General features: G+C 34.9%; 1 protein-coding gene across 4 annotated transcripts; it reads right to left on the bottom strand.

Moving 5' to 3' along the window:
• Positions 1-4,068: 4,068 nt before the first annotated feature.
• Positions 4,069-18,120, bottom strand: LOC102694557 (cytochrome P450 2J2-like). 4 transcript variants are annotated; one of them, XM_069194226.1, is made up of 10 exons: positions 18,020-18,120; positions 8,576-8,677; positions 8,170-8,332; positions 7,712-7,861; positions 7,448-7,608; positions 6,948-7,124; positions 6,379-6,520; positions 5,468-5,655; positions 4,988-5,129; positions 4,069-4,428 (listed from the first exon to the last, which is right to left on the bottom strand). In XM_069194226.1, the coding sequence occupies exons 2-10, from the start codon at positions 8,582-8,584 to the stop codon at positions 4,253-4,255; spliced, it is 1,308 nt and encodes a 435-aa protein (XP_069050327.1). In that variant the 5' UTR covers positions 8,585-8,677; positions 18,020-18,120; the 3' UTR covers positions 4,069-4,252. The 4 variants fall into 4 exon arrangements, with proteins under 4 accessions (XP_069050327.1, XP_069050326.1, XP_015211322.2 ...); XM_069194225.1 differs by having other exon boundaries at positions 18,015-18,120; XM_015355836.2 differs by lacking the exon at positions 18,020-18,120 and adding an exon at positions 9,397-10,417.
• Between the last annotated feature and the right edge of the window lie 1,088 nt (positions 18,121-19,208).

Below are 19,208 nucleotides of genomic sequence, written 5' to 3' on the forward strand. Positions count from 1 at the left end.
GCAGATTTTATTGCTCTTTTAAATCTGTATTTTTCTGGTCATTATTGTTGCTTCATAAATAACTGTTGGTACATTTTAAATAATAATTGTGCAGCACCTGTAAAATGTCAAAATATTTCACAAATATTTGTATTATTGTGAAATAACTACCTCTAAAGCCAGTCTGTGGATTGTAAATGTCTTCCTAGCATGACACAATAGTTGTAGTAGTTGTTAAAAGAAAAAAAAAGGCTGCTTGTTCTCAAATTTCAGATTGCATTTTACTGAAGTCCTTTTGAGTAGTAGACACGGAGTTCAGTGTTGTGATCTTGTAAGGAAACTTTGCTTTGAACTCTTCTTTGTAAATGTTATTTGAGTACACTTTATTTTCAAAAGCAATGCAAGTCTAAACTTCTGCGACCCAGCAAGGCCTCCCGCAAGAGAGCTAAACCTTCCAGCAGTAACTTAATTCCAAATTGTTTCTCTTTTCAAGACTTTGATTCAAGAGCTGATTGGAAAACCCTCAGAGTTTAAATTTATTATTTTTTAAAATAATAAAATTGTCTTTTAATAAAGTATGAATATTGAAATATCTGGAAAATAAAAATGATCTTTATTGAATAAATCTGTTCTTAATTGAGTTATGTATAAGTAAATTAATGTAAATATATTAATACAATATATTTACATTCTTACTAAGAGTAAATTGAATTTGTTAAAAAATATGGTGCCTATTTCTTTCTTTTTAGGCCCATACTGTTATTGCATTACATTATGCCTTTACTGTTAATTATTAAATTTTCATTTATTTGTTTACTCTTATTATGAATTTAAACATGACCCTGTTTCAGAGCTTGTTTTTTATTATGTACAATAATGCTGATCACTTATCCAAGGTTAGGTGTTTGAGGTTGTATGCTAAAGGTACTTCGGAAGGAAAGTACCAGGTAGGCATTAAAAAGTCTTTTGCCTACATTAGAAGTTTTTGAGTATGTTGCCATTTTTATTTCATGTGATCATTTAATTCCATATATTTACAGCCAGATTTTATGTAAGACAGTTTTAATTGAAAAGTAAAAAATGCAGTGAACTTAAAATATAAGGAAGCAAATATATTCTTTTAATGGAACTGGGTCATTGGGTTTTTGTTTTGTAGAATCTGATAAATTATCCCTGTTTTTAAAACATTTTAAATCTCTGTTTAATCAGCAAAATTGCTATGCTGTGTAAATGTTACCATTCTTGCTTGCTGCCATGGTTACATTGAGTGCATTAAGATGTGCAGAGCATTGAAATTGCATACATTTCTCTTTTGTTTTGTTGTGACTAGTGTGAACTGTCATGTACTGTTCATTCATAATGTTAAGTGAACTGAGGTGACTAAATGCTACTGCTATCTATTAGCAAACTGTGTTATTTAATAAAAATTAAGTTGAAAGTATAGTGTTCTGATGGAAATTTGAAATAAATGTTACTTAGTCATTGGTTTTGAATGATTATTTTCTTGTGAATTCCTTCCAAAAGCTATTGTAGGATCAAATTGCATTTATTTCAGGTTTCCTTGAATACACAAATTAATTTTTAACAGACACGTTTAGTTTATTGTATGGCAGAATGTGTGGACATCACTTTGTTAGAACAGCTGATGTACACTTTGTACTGTTAATGTCTTTTTCTCAAATTTCACGCATTTTTGAAGATATGTGGAGTTGGGGCCAACAAAATCAAATAACAAAAGTTCTCAGAAAAACTGCTGTCAGAAAACTATAAGCTAGACAAAGTTAATATTTTCTTTCATAATGGTTAAACACAAATTCAAGTAGACCAGAAACCTAAATTAATTAAAAAGCTAGTTACTCAGAATTTGGGAAATTTTCTGTTTAATTCCAGTTGACAATGATGCTGTGGAGCATTGGGGATCTCTGTTATATGACAAAGTATTTCCTCTGAAGGAGGATTAAGAATACCATGCTCTCTCTTTGCTGTACAGTGCAGAACACTTCTGATAAATCATCCCAGGCTGAAGACAATAAACTAAAATGATCTAATCAGTTTGTTGTGCAAGATAAATATTGAGTTTCTAGTTAAAGCTGTGCTTTTAAAATTGGAAAAATACAAAACATTGTAGAGACAATATATTTTTTCAGTGTTTGTCAAGTTTATGCCTGTATGTTGGTGGGCCTATTTTTGTAGCTGATAGTGATATTATAAATGAACTGTAATAATGGGGCAACCAGTGGGACAAATTGTATGATATTTAGTGTGGGGTTATTCTCTCTGTAATATCAGTGATATTCTTCTACACATCACAAGGGATAAATCTTCTTTCTTTTAGAATCTTGCCTCTGCCCAAGGTGAAATGGCAAAGAAAATATTTGCTTTGCTCTTTTCATCCACTTTAAAAAAAAACAGAATGCTTAGCTCTTTGCATTGCTTTAATGGATGATATAATATTTAGTTATGGTGCTTTATGTGCTATTAGTTGCTTAAGAATATGTTCAAAAAGAAATACAGTACAAGAGCACTCCACTCATAATAGTTCCATAGGAAAATATAGATCTGTTCCATATAAATGAAATTCTGAAAAGCATAAAAATTTAAATGTAAAAAGGATACTGGGAACTGGGAAATTTCCAGCTGCAGGAATATAACATTTTAAGCATTCATCAAGTTTTATATTTTTTAAAATGTTATGGTCAGATGTTTTTGTTTCTATACTTGTTTTGTCTGAAGATGCTTCAAGGAAGTAGTTTCTTAGTTTAATTATGTCTTTTAGTCTAGACGTTAAATGATTTCTTGACATTTTTCACTTGTTACTAAATGTTAAAACAATCAAAAAAGATTTTGCACAGTTTATTTTAGAAAGCAGAGCCTATCCATCCTAGATCAATTCTGTAAAGTTCTGTTGGAAGTGGAGGGCTCTTGTACTGGCTCCAAGACACTTTGGAGGATTAGGAATTGTTTTAAAGAGTACATTTTGAATGATGGGGACTCCTGAATTAGTCTGGCTTTCCAATTGGAACGTTTGGACATTTCTGGATCCAGGGTGATGCTATGCAAAACAAGAGAAGAGAAACTGGCAAATAGCTATACTCCTTAAAGAACTTCAGTTTGATTAAATTAATGTTTTTTTGATCATTAATCATATAGACATAAAAAACAAACTGTGAATTGATTCCACTGTGACTAACAGTTTATTTTAACTGTAACCTCCCCATGTTTCAAACTTGTACTCTGCAACTTAACAGCTTAAATGTGTAAACTTATAAATGTTAACTTATGAATTTTATTACTGTAAAGCTGTACACTTCTTAGATCAATGATTTTGTAAAGTTATAAACAATGTTGGAGGTAAGGTGGCGTGACCCAATTTTTTGCACTAGTTCTGAATTTTCAAAAACGTATTTTGTTGTAAAACTGTTTATGTTTACTACTGTACAATAAATACCATTAAAAACTAGAAAAGAGTGTTTCTTTAATACAGTAGCAGTGCTCAAGATTAATTTTAAAATGTGGTATGAAATGTAAAACAACTGCAATACAATTTGTTTGCAAATTTAAGGAATCATCACATTTTGCCTGATTATTATTTTAACGATTAAAGTCAGCGATGCATGAATGAAGTATCAAGAAGTGCCCATTTTAAGGGTAGAATGCTGCATGTCGAGAGTCTAATGAAAGGATGGCAAAAGTCAAAAAACACAATTGTATTACCATGTCTTAGCATATACTGTAGGTATTCTTTCTGTATAAAATTGCTTTGTTTACATAATATCAAGTTTATTCTCTTCTTGTTATGTTAGAAGAAACAATTTTGGTTGTAAAAGCTCTAAATTCTATTCATTTAAAATTCCAATGTTACAGACATGTCATGAATCTGAATTTTTCATGTGAAATAGAAGACTGGGAATTTTGAAATTTCTGGAATATTTACAGTAGTGATAATGGAAAAAGCCTACTATTTTTGCACCACTATTTTGGAAATCCACAAAAACAGTCATTTATCTGCAGTCAGTGTGGACAAACCCTGGTGCCTTTAATGCCACAGTCCAGAAAGCTGTGTAAATCACCATCTGCTTAAAACTTGGAAACATTCTAAGCAAATTTTAGCATGCTGTTTATTCAATTACAAGACTGGGATCTCACATGGAATATACTGTATGTAACAGCACAGTTCTGAAGTTCTGGCTTTTTCTTTTCAGTCAAAGTGTCCTCTAAAATCTAAATGCCCTCCCCTCCAGTATTCTTTAGATTTAAGACACTGATGTGGATGTCAGCGTGGAATGGCACAGATCTTGAAAGGCCGAGGAGTTAGGATGCCCCCTGATTGAAATTCCACACTGGGATCTTCCCCTTCAGGGGCTTTGAATGTGAAGTTCTGCAAAAAGGAAGTGAAGAACAGGAACAGCTCCATCCGGGCCAGCTGCTCTCCCAGACACACCCTCTTTCCTGAAAGAAATGAGCGATATCACAAAGTTTTAGTTTATAAACCACATCCTCCTTCCTTGTCCTTTTTATCCTTGTCTTACTTTACTGGCACATGCGATTCTGTGGCTCACCCTACAGGGATGTCAGTGGGAGAAACACCACTCTTATATTCAGTGATCACACTCCTGTGAGCCACAGGGGGCTTGCAGAATGCTATACAGCAAACTGCTTTGACAGAAATAGGTGGCAGAGGAATGTGTTCTCCAAAATGGAGAAATAAAAACATGAAAAAATAATTGTATTTACATTCTTTTTCTCAGATAAAAAAAAACCAAATGGGAATGTTACTAAAAGCTTAACATTATAATGGAGTTTAAGTGTGAAGAGTCAGATGTTTTCTTTCCTTATTCCAATAAGTAGTGTTAGATCCATTACATCTTATATCAATATACTGAACAGTATGTCCCATGTGTTAATGTTATTCTTCTATGTTTTTTAACTTGTTTTTTTTGTAACCAGTAGCAGAAGTATAGTAAATGAAAATATTAAGCATGACCTTGATTTGTGATTGTAGTTGTACCTGCTGAAAATGGAAGAAAAGCTTCTCGTCTGACAAACTTCCCGTCAGAGTCCAAGAAATGCCCGGGATTGAAGGAGTCTGGTGTCTGCCATTCAGTCTTGTCAAACAGCACTGAGGTCAGGTTTGTCATCACTGGTGTACCCTACAAAATAAACATTTCCACTGGGAGTGCTGTCATATTCTCTTCAAAAGGGATTTATAAAACGCAATTTTTTAAAAGTTACACCACTATGCTAAAATCAACAGTATAAACTATAAGAATAATATACAGAAATATCATGTTTTTACACTCATATTAAATAAAGATTGAAAGAAATACAAATGAGATTTACTTATAATTTAGATCTAAGACAACACTTGAGGATTCCATTCCGAATACCTTTTTGCTGTATGAGTGAGAAATGAATTTATTTCAGCTCCTGTCCATTATAAAATAACATGCATTCAAAATTTCAGCTATTCGACAGTTTTTAGATTTACCTTTGGAAGAAAATGTCCCCCCAGTGTTGTATCTTTAGTAGTCATCCTTGGTGCATTCAGAGGAACAATATTGCTTATCCTCTGGATTTCATGGATAACAGCATCAGTGTAGGACATGTTGGGCTTGTCTGTCATGGAGGGCTGCCGTCCCTGTCCAAGCACACTCTCTATCTCAGCCTGGACTTTCTCTGAGAGAGGCAAGGCAAGATATGGCTTTACATACTTCATCACAAAGCACTTATTATGCCTCTCAAATGAAGGGTAAAAACAACACAGATGTACAGTAGTTTAAAAACAGTGTATTACAATTGGAATGTATTCTTTTTAATTGATTGTGCTGCCCCCAGAAAGAAACTCTGCATGATGAATATAATCTATGTACAGTATATTAAAAAGTTTTTTTCCGATACTTTGATTCTATATTCTGCAATACACATTACATTCACATGAATGCTGGTGACAAAAGAAAATGTTCAACTAGGACACCACAAATACAGCACATTCTGTGTTATCCAAAAAAAATGGAGATAATTTATTTGGTATTTGTCATAGAATAGTAACTATAGTTTTCAGAAATTACTGTGCCAATAATTACATGAATTATATGGCGTTGTCAGGGCATGTTTAAAAATGTTGGCACAAAGCAAACTGATCTGGGTTACACACCTCAGTTATCTTCAGGAGGCAACTTCAACAGTTAAAAAATCCATAAGCAGTCATCAAATGTTACATGGACATTTTCTTATTGCAATGGGGGTCAAAATGTAGAATTTTGAAGACAAGGATAATGGAGCTGTTTTTTTTTCCTGTATATTTCTTAGGTTTATCATACATTTTACATTTTGACATTCCACCCACAGTGTCTTCAAATAGTTTTAGTAATACTTCTTCAGTTTCATGCAGTTACTAACTCTGTATCTCTGGGTGTTTGATCATGTAGAGAAGAGCCCAGCGTAGAGACGTAGAGGTGGTTTCAGTCCCAGCTATAAACAGGTCCAAAGTGCACAAGACCAGGTTCTTCTCATGGAATCCTGCCTCAGTATCCTCTTTATTCTGACAGGTAGAAGATAAGCAAATTGTTGCATCTTATACTGTAACATTAGCTTACTAACCTATTCTCATTGTGTAACATGGATTGATTTAGAGATAATGCTGGAAACAGTATTATAAGGTTTAACTGAGGTTAGAAATACAAGTGCATGATTGAGTCCAGTACTGAAAATGCTTTATTCTGTAGTTGTGTTAAGGACATGAGCTATCAAAGGTCTTCTACTATTAAGTTAAGAAGGCTCAGGACTTCTGTCCAGTGAAGGGTGGTGATGGTGCATTGGGGTGCTTTCCTGTAGACTACACACTCCCACACACTCAAGATGGTGGCCAGGATGCCACTTAGTGTAGATGCTTGAGTAGGAATTGTGGGTTTGTAACAGTGGCCCATGCAGAAACTCAGAATGCTAAGATTTGATTTTGAAACAATTACCTTTTGTATCTCTGCTAAGTAGCTGTCAATGTAGTCTCTGGGTGCTGATGGGTCCCAATCTTGCTTGTGCCTCTCAACTTCTTCCCCCACAAAGGCCTCAAGTTCTTCATAGTTCTTAAAGACCCTGTTGTGTGGTCCTGGTAAATACTTCAATATCACAGGGAAGGCTTCATAAAGCTAAAGCCAAAACGAGAGATTAAGGATATTTCAGGTCCACTACTCTTCTTATTTAAATGGTTTATATCCTCTTAAATTGAAGCAGGCTGATACACAGCTGAGAGGAATAATGTAATTATTTCTGCATGAGCACAACATTGTTCATGTAACTAGTATTCACTCAATAATGGAACAAATTTCTAAATGAGCATCATGCCTTTGTAAGTCATCACCATCCCACCACCAATCATCATCACTATTAAAGATGATGTGATCCTAAATAGTTGTGTATAGTTTATTTTTGTTTTAACTGCATATGAGAATTGTAAGAAAATATTCTCTACCTGTGACCATATCGTCCCTTCCAAATGTATAGTTTCTGACAGTAAGTGCAGCAGCCTCTGGAAGTGATTGTCACTGTAATCAAATCTGCGTCCAAATACCATGGAGCAGATGATATTTGAAACAGCATTGTTCAGAAGGAAGTGGGGATTGAAAGGTTTACCTAATGGCAAAACAAGAGCATAATTAAGTCTGTTCCCTGCTTCTAATGAGCAGTGTACAGTATACTTATTAGCTGTGTTCAGGACATGCACTCCTGTGATTACCTTGCTCATCTTCTATAGCCTGCTGGAGAAACCTACTCTCCTCAGAAATCACTGACTCCAGAGTCTTCCTACCCAGCCCAAAGTTCCGCAAGGTGGAAAGAGCAAATCTTCTCTGTTTCTTCCACAGATATCCATTGCTAAAGATCAAACCTGTGGGCAGGGAAGAAAAAAAAGACACTAAAAATAAGGTTCTGTACATTCTGTATCTCTGAAAAAAAAAGAATGTAACTGATTTTTCAGACTCATTTTTAATTTGACTTTTTAAAATGGCATTTAAAGCATTAGAAAATACATATTATGAATCATTTCAATAGTATATTGAATATAACTGAAATGTTAATAGACATTAAGAATGTAAAAAAATCACTTGGCTCAAATAAGATGTAAATAGTCATTCTCTGTTGACTTTAGCAATGTCATATGAAAATATTTCAATTAAATGGAATAAAAATCATCACCATAGTTGCTGTAAAGTCTCTCCATTGTTGGACTTGGGGGTCGAGCCGCAAAGGTCTCTGCCTGATTGATCAGAGCCTCCTTCACCATCTGATAGCCCGTCACAAACACAGCTTTATTTCTTCCAAGCCTCAGGCTATAAACATTACCATAGATTTCTGCCAGCTTTGGAAAAAATGACATTCAGCATTTTCACCACTTTGTTATAGGTTTAGGAATAGGTATCAACATCAATATATAAAACTCTATTGTAGAAAATATATACTTTTTTTGTCAAATTTAATATTAAACAATAAATACAATATGTAAATCTTTTCAGCATGAGACTTAGGTTTAAGTTATTTGAACTGCAATAAATCTCAGGAGGAGTAATTAATATTAAAATAAGAATAGCGCAGTAACACTGACCTTTCCCATGGAAATATGGGGCTGTTTGGAGTCGATATTAAAGATGTTTCCCACGAAGGGTAGCCCCCAGGGTCCAGGAGGGAAGTTCTTGGGTTTCTTGTTCTTGACAATGTCGGTTATCAGCAGAAATAGCAAGAGGAAAATCAGAATACCTTGGGCATCCAGGCATTCAGTAAAATAATACAATGACATCTTTAAAGGTGTGAGCTTAGCAGGTCCTCGTAACAAAACTTCGTAGTGTAAAACAAATATCTAATTTTCTTTTCTGAAACCCTGTTGGATAACTGTTCAATGAACTTTGAACAGGAAGAAATATGCACTTTGTACATAATAAGCCACTTTGGACAGGCTTGTTTTTTTCTCCCAAAGGTAAAACAATTAAATGGGTAAAATTACGCTGTGTATATAGTTAAATTAGTTCAAGTTTCACATTACGGAAAAATACGGTTTTGCCTTTATAAAAGTGTTTTTGTGTGAAGAACAAATAAATACTGATGAGAATATATTTAGGTGAACATTTAATTTGTCATTTGAAAAGAAAGGAGAAAATCATATGGCCTCGTGTTATATATGACCACATTACAGCACAATCAGAAATAAACTGTCCAGTTTTACATTTTTTATGTTCAACATGATCATGATTAGTATCGAGCATTAAAATAACTTTTTCATTCAAATAATTATAATCTGATTTATGCATGTGCATATTTAGAAAATCTGACATATGGAACTTGAACATGATTCAAGTTGTTCAAGTTGTTCAAAATGTTTCTGGAGTCGTTTTGATTAATTAATCATTTACTGAAGATCATGATACACACCACGACTCTGGTTGCATAATCACAAAATCACTTCATATTGTAACGCAACGGGGGCTCAGGCGGGCGCCCTTGGTGCATTAGGTCGGCCCTCCACCGTCGGGGGCTCAAACCCGGGACTCCCGTGTCACTCTGCAGTGACCCAGCCCCGTGAGCTAAAGAGAGATCTCTCTACAGCCCAGTAGCTGTAGTCCTGCTATCACAGGGAATGGCGGTGACGTCACCTGCTCTGGTACGCCGGCTCTTACACAGTGCCTGTCGGCCGTAAGCGTTGCAATATGTTAAAGCCAGATTGATTTAGTACAGGTGACGAGGTGATGTAAAACATTGAGATACAAGCACGGTAAAAATTTTAAAAGAAAAGAGCAGAAAAAAGCAGTGTTAACAGATATTGATCCATTGCTGAATGTTACCAAGGGTGTTCAGATGCTAAAATGTTTCCCTAAAATTGTCTTTTCACAGTACAAGCAAGTTAAAATTTTCCAAGATGTTATTAATAAAGACACATTTTTCCAGCACTGAGTAAATTGAACTATTTACAGTATATCTTTAAGTAAATCTTGCTGCAAGAAGAAAAGTGCTTTGTACAAAACACTATCAGTGATCAAACTGAATTCACCTTGTTCTAACTCTGTCTCATATTTCTCCATTTTAAAAGACATTCATACTGAGAACTGGCCTTTGCCACACTGATAATAGAACAAAGTAAATATTTGTGTGCTTTTTTCAGTTGACTCAGGTTAAACCATTTGCTTTATTTTAATAGTTGTCCTTGTTTAAAATAAACTCTCACTCAGCTGCTATTAGAACCCTGATCAAACCAAATGCTTTTGTGCTGTACAATTATGGGTTTATCACTCGGTATTTCTTTAAACTGTAAGTTGAACCACTGCCACATCCTTGAAATTAGAAAAGAAAAAGAGAAACCTAAGATTCTTTTTGTTTGCACCAAGGGTGAGTCAAAAATGTTTTGAATTAAGCACCAAGCTTAGTTGATCCTGATTTTCTTCTACAGAGAGTCCTGCTTATGCATCATATTTTTATACATGAATATATAATAACATGATGTGTAAATATTATTGTAAATATGATATACAATATACTGTATGATATTTTACCTGCCAGCAGCCATATCACCCTGCAACTCACAACTTGCAACCCACTGAAGGTAAGCAGGTGTGAGCCTGGTCAGTACTTGGATGGGAGACCTCCTGGGAAAAACTAGGTTGCTGCTGGAAGAGGTGTTAGTGAGGCCAGCAGAGGGCCCTCAGCCTGTGGTCCAGGTGGGTCCTAATGCCCCAGTATAGTGACAGGGACACTATACTGTAAACAAGCGCCGTCCTTCGGATGAGATGTAAAACCAAGGTCCTGACTCTCTGTTGTCATTACAAATCCCAGGGTGTTTCTTGAAAAGAGTAAGGGTGGAACCCTGGTGTCCTGGCCAAATTTCCCATGCCTCTTTATAATCCCCCTCTATGAATTGGCTACATTATTTGGTCTTCCCCACTCCGACGGCAGGCAGAGCAACGCGCCGGTTGGAGTATTTCTCAGTTGCATTTAATGGCAACGTCAGCTCAAAGATTTGGTTCAAACCACCAAATGGAGACTGGTGTGCTGACAAGCGGACCCTGCTGATGCGGGATTGACGATAGGAAAGAGAGAGAGATATATGTCATTACCTCTGCTTTGTCCACAGACCCAGAAGCCTTGAATAAATTAGGGATTATATTTAGCGAATATTGCAAATGGCTCACCTAGAGTTAGTTCTCCACTGACAACAGATTAAGAGTTAAACTTCTCAGTTAAAAAAACTGTGTATATGAATGAATATGAAAGCAATAGTGTTGGTTATTAGTGGAATTGTCCTGAGTGGCTGAGATGGAAGATAAGGGGTTGATATGTTTCAAATCAAGGAAGGGCTGTCATGAAAAATGTGACATGCAGGCTGTGTCTGATTTCTGGTGGCCTGTGTGCCCGCAACATTCCACAAAATGGCTCAATCTTCAATAGAATATCCCCATAGAATTGTTTCTGTAAAAATATTAAAAATGGTGTTTTTCAGCCATTCAAATTTTTTCAGCCGGTACGTGTCTGTACCAGCCATTCAAAGTGCGCGGTACAGACACGTACCGGAGGTAATTGGCTACGGCTTCGCGCATCATGACACAAGTTGACGTGGGGTACCGCGGTAGTGATTGGTTGACCGACAGGAGCACTCGTGGTCCATTGGTCTGTCGTAGAAAGACTTACAGTAAACGTCTTCACTGTGCCCGTTGTAGATATTGAATTTTACCACTGAAGGGAAATCTTAGTAGCTGAGCATAAAAAGAATAGGAGCATACTGTAACGCCTGTGAAGGCCATAAACGATATTAATTTTGGAACATAAACATACAGTATGTGGCTGGTCTTGGTACTTTAAAGAAAAAATACACACCAGTATTCCATTTCTCCCTAAACATTTTAAGCATCTTTAACTAAAGAGATACCAGAGTCAACAAGCATACTTTTAGAATTTGATTAAGAAGGAATATAATATGGAATCACGTATCTAACTAAATTAATAACAATATTATTATATTCATGTACCGCAACACAAGAATAGCATACGCTGTACATTGTCTGTCGATAATGTTTCTGTAGTGCTTTTTCAGCAGTCTGCATGTGACCTTGCCGGTGGCGCTGTGTGTTAGGTTCCTGACTCCCATGTCACATGGTCTGTGATTGAATCCCACTAAAACCATAACTCCTTATTTAACAAACATTTCTTTGAAAAAATGAAACGTTTCCCCTGGTCAGAGATTAAATAAAACCTCACTCGCACCAAACAAATTTATATTTCTAAATATCACAACATGATCGGATTTAAGTCTTTTTAATAATAATGAATAGTCACCTATGCGTTACAAAATAAACATTTATATTGATTTGAATTGCGTTTTGATTTAAATCGTAAACGCGTGTTTAAATATATGTGTTTAAAGGCGATATATAAAAGCGCTGATTCTTATGGAATGTGTTCCGCTGGGGATTCAAAAAATATATATTTTTTAATCGCGTATCTAAGGAAAATAGCAGTATAACTTTGTTCATGTGCATCATTATACAGCATCTCATTTTGTATTTCTATAAAAAAAATCGTTTGCCCAGCCACTATTGTTGTTATTGTTTTTATCCTGTAAAGCACTTTGAGGAGCACAGCTTTATCACCACTTACAGATTACTTTTTGACACCATCCTTACACAAAGCAGAAACTGATTGTATTTTCCGATGACATACTGTACAAGTGCAAAGATTACAGATTTTAATCGTTTTTTTTCTGAACCAGGGAAAATCTGATCATGTTTCTCTATAACAATAATAAAAAACTTTATTTTACATATCACCTTTAAAAGTGGCATCTCAAAACAATACAGTAGATGTAAACCACAGATTACAAAGTAAATACCCAGACAAACGCAAACGCGTTTTTAATAAAATGCTTCCATTCATTCAACAGAGAGAGAGCGTAAAACCTGAGTGTAACAGCTGTTCCTTTTTCTGATCACTCGCTCTCTGAGATACATGAGAATCCAGGCTTTTTTATCAACGCTTTCTTCTCCGTATACCAGATATTATGGAACCACTTCAGAAGGGTGTCAGCCAGTCAGATTCCAGGAATCGGTACTTTAAAGGAAAAATACACACCGGTATTCCATTTTTCCCTAAACATTTTAAGCATCGAAGTATTTAACTAACGTGAAATAGCGTGTGAAAAAGTGGTAGTTTTAAGCTTTTCTGCTAATATAATATGGAATCGCGTATCTAAAGAATTTAATAATGATATGATTATATTCGTGTACTGCGACAGGGCTGTGTAAGGCTGTTTCGCCTCTCTCTTCATGCGACTGTACCAGGAAGAGGATTTCTTTCTATTCGAAACGTGTATTTTAAAAGTTTAAGAAGTAAAAACTTTACAGCGTACACAGATTTCTAAACTGATCAGGATCGTTATCTTTGTCTTATGCATAATAATGTTCACCGCTCTGTCCAGCAAATTAATAATAAACTTTATTTTATATAGCGTTTTAAATGAATAAGTAATTAGATTGCTCATAAACCTAATCACTTGCTTTTCTTTTTATTTAGGCTCAGATTTCAACTATAGATCGTATTATTAATAACCATAATAACAACCAACCAACAAAAACAACCATATAAACATAATACCAACCAAAAACATAGATAACGACCACAATACAAAATCAAATATATCAAACCATTATACTCTCGCAAATTCCTACAATTATCATAATCCCGCCCCTTATGCAAAACCAAACCCTCCTCCCATCCCAGTTTATCCTCTTTATCATAAACAAAATCCACCTCAATTTTCAACATAAAGCATTACACAAAATCAATACCTCAACACTCCATACTCAACTACGATAATTCACAAACAGCCAGAACATGTAACTCCACATTCCCAAACAGAGCTCATTTCCATAGCCCCGCCCCTTATGCAAAACCAACATCCCTCCCCTGTTCTCTCTCTCCCCTGGCGTTTGTAATCGTTTTTATTTTCAAATAAATTTTAGCAAAGTCATGTATTTTAAAAATCTTAAGATTTTTATATTTATGTCTTTATTTAGTGGTTTCATTAGTGACAAAGGCTAGTGACCTTTGTTTCATTAGTGACAAAGGCTAAAAGGGCTTTTATGTAAACCATGTTTGCTATTAATTCATTCAGGGCTAAAGTGTGTTCATTGTCTTCAAATGAAAGAAGGGTTCCTTTCGCCGTGGTCGGGTTGAAATTAGAAGCTTGCCACGCCTGGACTGTTACACCAACGTATTAGCATGTTAAAGCGATTTTATTGAGGAGCCTCACCTTTCTTAACTAGTACTGTACTTACTAGGTTTTTTAGGGGGGGGGGGAGGTGTCTTTCGCTGGAAATCTCGCCTCCTTCTACATTGAAAATACCTGTGAAACCGGTTTAATTCGTCACAGCCAGCACTCCTGCAGAGTTATATTATATCATTATCATTATATCTCTTTTTGTATTTCATTTAAAAAAATTGTTTGCCCAGCCTATCAGGATTGTTGTTATTGTTTTTAACCCGTAAAGCGCTTTGAGGAGCCACCTTTAAAGGCGCCATATACAATAAAGTTCATTATTATTACTATTGTTAATTTGCTGGACAGAGAGGTGAACATTATTACACAGAAGACAAAGAAAGCGATTTATGTTGCATTGTGCATTGTGCTGCTGTAATACAGTTTTAAATAATTAAAAGTCTAAACAGTATCAGCTTTATTTATGGGTTTTAAATAAAGGCGATTTAAACGCGATTTAAATCAATATAAATGTTTATATTGTTACGCCTAGGTGACTATTCATTGTTATTAAAATGACTTAAATTCGAACATGTTGTGATATTTAGAAATATAAATTTGTTTGGTGCGAGTGAGTTTTTTTTCCCACAACAACCTTCCAGAGGAGCTATAAATATTTTAAATAAATACACACAGTATTGCTCATAAGGTCTGCTATTTGAGGTCCAGTTATTTAGATGCATACATCTTAGTTTATCTCAGCTTTTCAGCTGAGATACACAGGTCATACATAAACAATGCAGTAAAAAAATGTCTCATCAAGTATTTAATCATTAGGTATAACAGTTTCCCTTTAGGCCTCTGAAAACACCACCTTCTACCTTGTGAATACCAGTACCTCCTAATTGTCTAAAGGCTTTATTTAATTTAAAAAAAAAACTGATGTGCTGAAACAGTACAATTAAACACGCTCTGCAGAAAAGGGGATGGTTGTTAGGTCAGCTTCAGTTTTACACGTACAGTACACATTTGATTTCATTAAAATTATGAGGTACCCTGTATCTGCAGGACTCAAGAGGCTCTCAGTCATGTCACTTTGCAGTTGATGTCTCCTAGAGGTTCCTAGATTCTTATTGTAAATAAAAGGAACAGAATACAGTGGGACTTTTTCAAAAACGGGGAACAAATTTCAACATCCAACTGCACCGAGCACACAAATATTGGTTCTAGGCTCCTGAATCACCTTTGGTCCCTAGATCATTGCTTTTAACCATTTACACAAGGTTTTTACTGTAAAGCACTGTCACAGCTCAACATAAATGGACCTTCTGGGGCACAGGCTTTAAAGGAGCTTTTTAAAAAAACAGACTTTGCCTTTCCTGTTATAAGCTATTCTTTTAGCATATGACAAGCATGCCCTTATTATGGCGATATCCTCCTAAACATTGGAGAAATAACTCTAGAAGTTCAATTAAAACAGAAATGCTTCAAATCACTTGGGATACAACAAAAAAGTGGTGTATTATAAAGTGTGTTAAAAATGTAGCTAGTTTGTTTTCATACCTTAGATTATAATAAAACCTCACCATTTAACATCAACAGGTGTTTTCTTGAAGTCTGCTAGCTTCAAAGTTTATGGTTTGGCTTTTGTGTATAATGATAGTGAACTGCATTGGAAAACTTAAAATCTCTCGCATTAAATTGGCTACAAATGCAATAATTCAACCAGATATTCTTACTTGTAAAATGTCTACTGTTGCATTGCAGTTAGTTAATGTAGTTGGTCCATAGTCAGCAATCTAAACTTTATTGTTAAGCTTTAATGATTGATGTTGTCCCAGTAACCTTTAGAAATACTATAGTACTTCACAAATGCTTTGTGTGTTTGGAAACCTTTTGAGTAAAAGCCTTATAAAAATAGGTTTAGTTTTCACAGGACATCGCAAAGAAATAGGATGGTATAATTCTTATAATTGCTTAGTGATTGTATTTGGAAGATTATGGACTAAACAGACTTCAGGGATGCCAGTGGATCATTGTGCTATTTGGAATTATTCCAAAAATCAAGTGACCTCTTTGCTGTAGTATCTTTAGTATTATTTATTTAGTATTAATAAAGAATAGATTTATTAAAGTCGTGTGATGTGTAAGCGGGATATGTAAAATAATGTAAAATAAAGTTTTTTATTATTGTTATAGAGAAACATGATCAGATTTTCCCTGGTTCAGAAAAAAGACGATTAAAATCTGTAATCTTTCCACTTGTATGTCATCGGACATTAACGAGTACAACCCCCTCTCTGCCGGAGTGCTGGCTGTGATGAATTAAACCGGTTTCACAGGTATTTTCAAAGTAGGAAGTACAATGTTAACTAGTAGCTAGGCTCCTCAATGAAATCGCTTTAACATGCTAATGCGTTGGTGTAACAGTCCGGGAGTGGCAAGCTTCCAATGTCAACTCGACTCGATTGGAAGACAATGAACGTATTTTAGCCCTAAATGAATTCATAGCAAACATGGTTTACATAAAATACATTTTTCCAAGAAAGTTTATAATAATACGATCTATAGTTGAAATCTGAGCCTAAATATAAAGGAAAAGCATTTTCAGAGAGCAATCACGCTGTGTTTATGTAGAAAAAGGGATTAGGTTTATGAGCAATCTAATTACCTATTCGCTTAAAACGCTATATAAAATAAAGTTTATTTAAAAATGAATGATAAGTGTCGCAGTTTAAATAATTTTCGTAGGAGGGCTTGGACAGATTCCAAGTGCATTTTTGCAATTTACGTTGCATTGTCCAATGTGCTGTTGTAATACAGTTTAGAATACAGTAAGTCTAAATTGTATCAGCTTTATTTATGGGTTGCAATTTAGAAAAAGTCAAAAACCGCACTTAAAATGCAATTTAGAGCTTTCTGGCAAGAGGAGACACCCAAATTATAACATAACATGCCACTGTTTGTGCATGAACAATGTTATACTGCAATTTTCCTTAGATACGCGATTAAAAAAAATAAATTTTTTGAATCCCCTGCGGAACACATTCCATAAAAATCAGCACTTTTATACAGTATATCGCCTTTAAACACATATATTTAAACACACGTTTACGATTTAAATCAAAACGCGATTCAATCAATATAAATGTTTATTTTGTAACGCATAGGTGACTATCCATTGTTATTAAAAAGACTTAAATTCGATCATACTGTATAATGATGCACATGAACAAAGTTATACTGCTATTTTCCTTAGATACGCGATTAAAAAAAAAAAATTTTTTGAATCCCCAGCGGAACACATTCCATAAGAATCAGCACTTTTATATATCGCCTTTAAACACATATATTTAAACACGCGTTTACGATTTAAATCAAAACGCAATTCAAATCAATATAAATGTTTATTTTGTAACGCATAGGTGACTATTCATTGTTATTAAAAAGACTTAAATCCGATCATGTTGTGATATTTAGAAATATAAATTTGTTTGGTGCGAGTGAGGTTTTATTTAATCTCTGACCAAGGGAAACGTTTCATTTTTTCAAAGAAATGTTTGTTAAAAAATAAAGTCATAGTTCCATGGGATTCAATCACAGACCATGTGACATGGAAGTCAGGAACCTAACCTACAGCGCCACCATCACGGTCACATGCTGAGGGCTGAAAAAGCACTACAGAAACATTATCGACAGACAATGTACAGATTTGATAAAGCTATCAAATAATGTAACTAGGCACAGAACAAGTTTACAGCACAGTACAATAATAAATGCTGACCATGACTTTAGAAGCATAAATTACCTTACACTCAATTTAAACACAAGCTGTCTTTAGCCCTCTAAGCTGGTTCATACAGAAATGTAGAGATCCAGGCTCAGAACACACAGCTTCATTAGCGAATACATATGCAGGACAACTAGAGAAGACGTTTTACAGTGGATGGATTTTTAGACACATCCCATCAGAGACATCACTGAAGTCAACTCCACGTACTGTAACTGTTGTGTGGATAGTTTCACAAGAATCAGACAAAGGTTTAAGCATCGCTTGTTCTAGATAAAACTGCAAAAAAAAAACAACAACCCATAATGTACTTCTTTGCGGCTCTGTTTGCCCAAATCATATATTCACAACATGAAATTAGAAAATAATATTATGTAACCAAAATCCGCAATATGGAAACAGAACCTGTGTAATTGTTGACAGATGATGTAATCGTAACATTTTTACAAGACGAACTCCAACATTTAAAAAAATGACTTGTATGTACTTGATATCTCTAATCAATCCACTGCACTGCATTAAAACAAAACGAAAACTAGAACGCCCTGGGCATACCGTTTTGCGCTTCTTATCAGTTGCTCAAAAGTAATTTGACCGTATGAAATCCATAATATAAACCTAGAAACATATACATGAGCAGTATTTCCGTAGTATCGGTGTCAAGACATACCTCTCAAATACTGTAAATCAAGTTAAAAATATCTCAAGACCGATTCTGGTCATAATGAAACCATGTTTTTTGTATGTTTTCTTTAAAGTACCGAGACCAGCCATATACTGTATGTTTATGTTCCAAAATTAATATCGTTTATGGCCTTCACACGCGTTGCAGTATGCTCCTGTTCTTTTAATGCTCAGCTACTAAGATTTCCCTTCAGTGGTAAAATTCCATATGAATATTCAATACTTAAACGGGCACAGTTAAGACATTAAATATACATATACATACTGTATACAGTACAGTTTGCATACGGTAATATGTTTATGTTCCTAAATCAATCTCTTTTATGAGCATGTGAAAGGCATGGTGAATCGATTCTCAAAAATTACTGTACTTTACATGATTGGAAAAAAATGTGTGATTGCGAAATGCTGTGGTGTTACTTTTACAAAGACGGTCAATGAAAAAGGAATGTGGACCAGGGCAATACTTTGAGTTTACACTTACAGCTTGTCCAAGGTCATTAATTATTAATACTATTAGTAATATCT

This window comes from Lepisosteus oculatus, chromosome 9 (assembly GCF_040954835.1).
Source record: "Lepisosteus oculatus isolate fLepOcu1 chromosome 9, fLepOcu1.hap2, whole genome shotgun sequence".
In the NCBI taxonomy this organism is placed as follows: domain Eukaryota; kingdom Metazoa; phylum Chordata; class Actinopteri; order Semionotiformes; family Lepisosteidae; genus Lepisosteus; species Lepisosteus oculatus.

Excerpts from the sequence above, each read along its gene's own strand:
- LOC102694557 (XM_006635005.3), bottom strand. The coding sequence starts at position 8,767 with ATGTCATTGTATTATTTTACTGAATGCCTGGATGCCCAAGGTATTCTG. Across the intron at positions 6,521-6,947 it reads ACTTAGCAGAGATACAAAAG|AATAAAGAGGATACTGAGGC; the intron begins GTAATTGTTTCA and ends TCTACCTGTCAG. Across the intron at positions 5,130-5,467 it reads GGGGACATTTTCTTCCAAAG|GGTACACCAGTGATGACAAA; the intron begins GTAAATCTAAAA and ends TTTATTTTGTAG.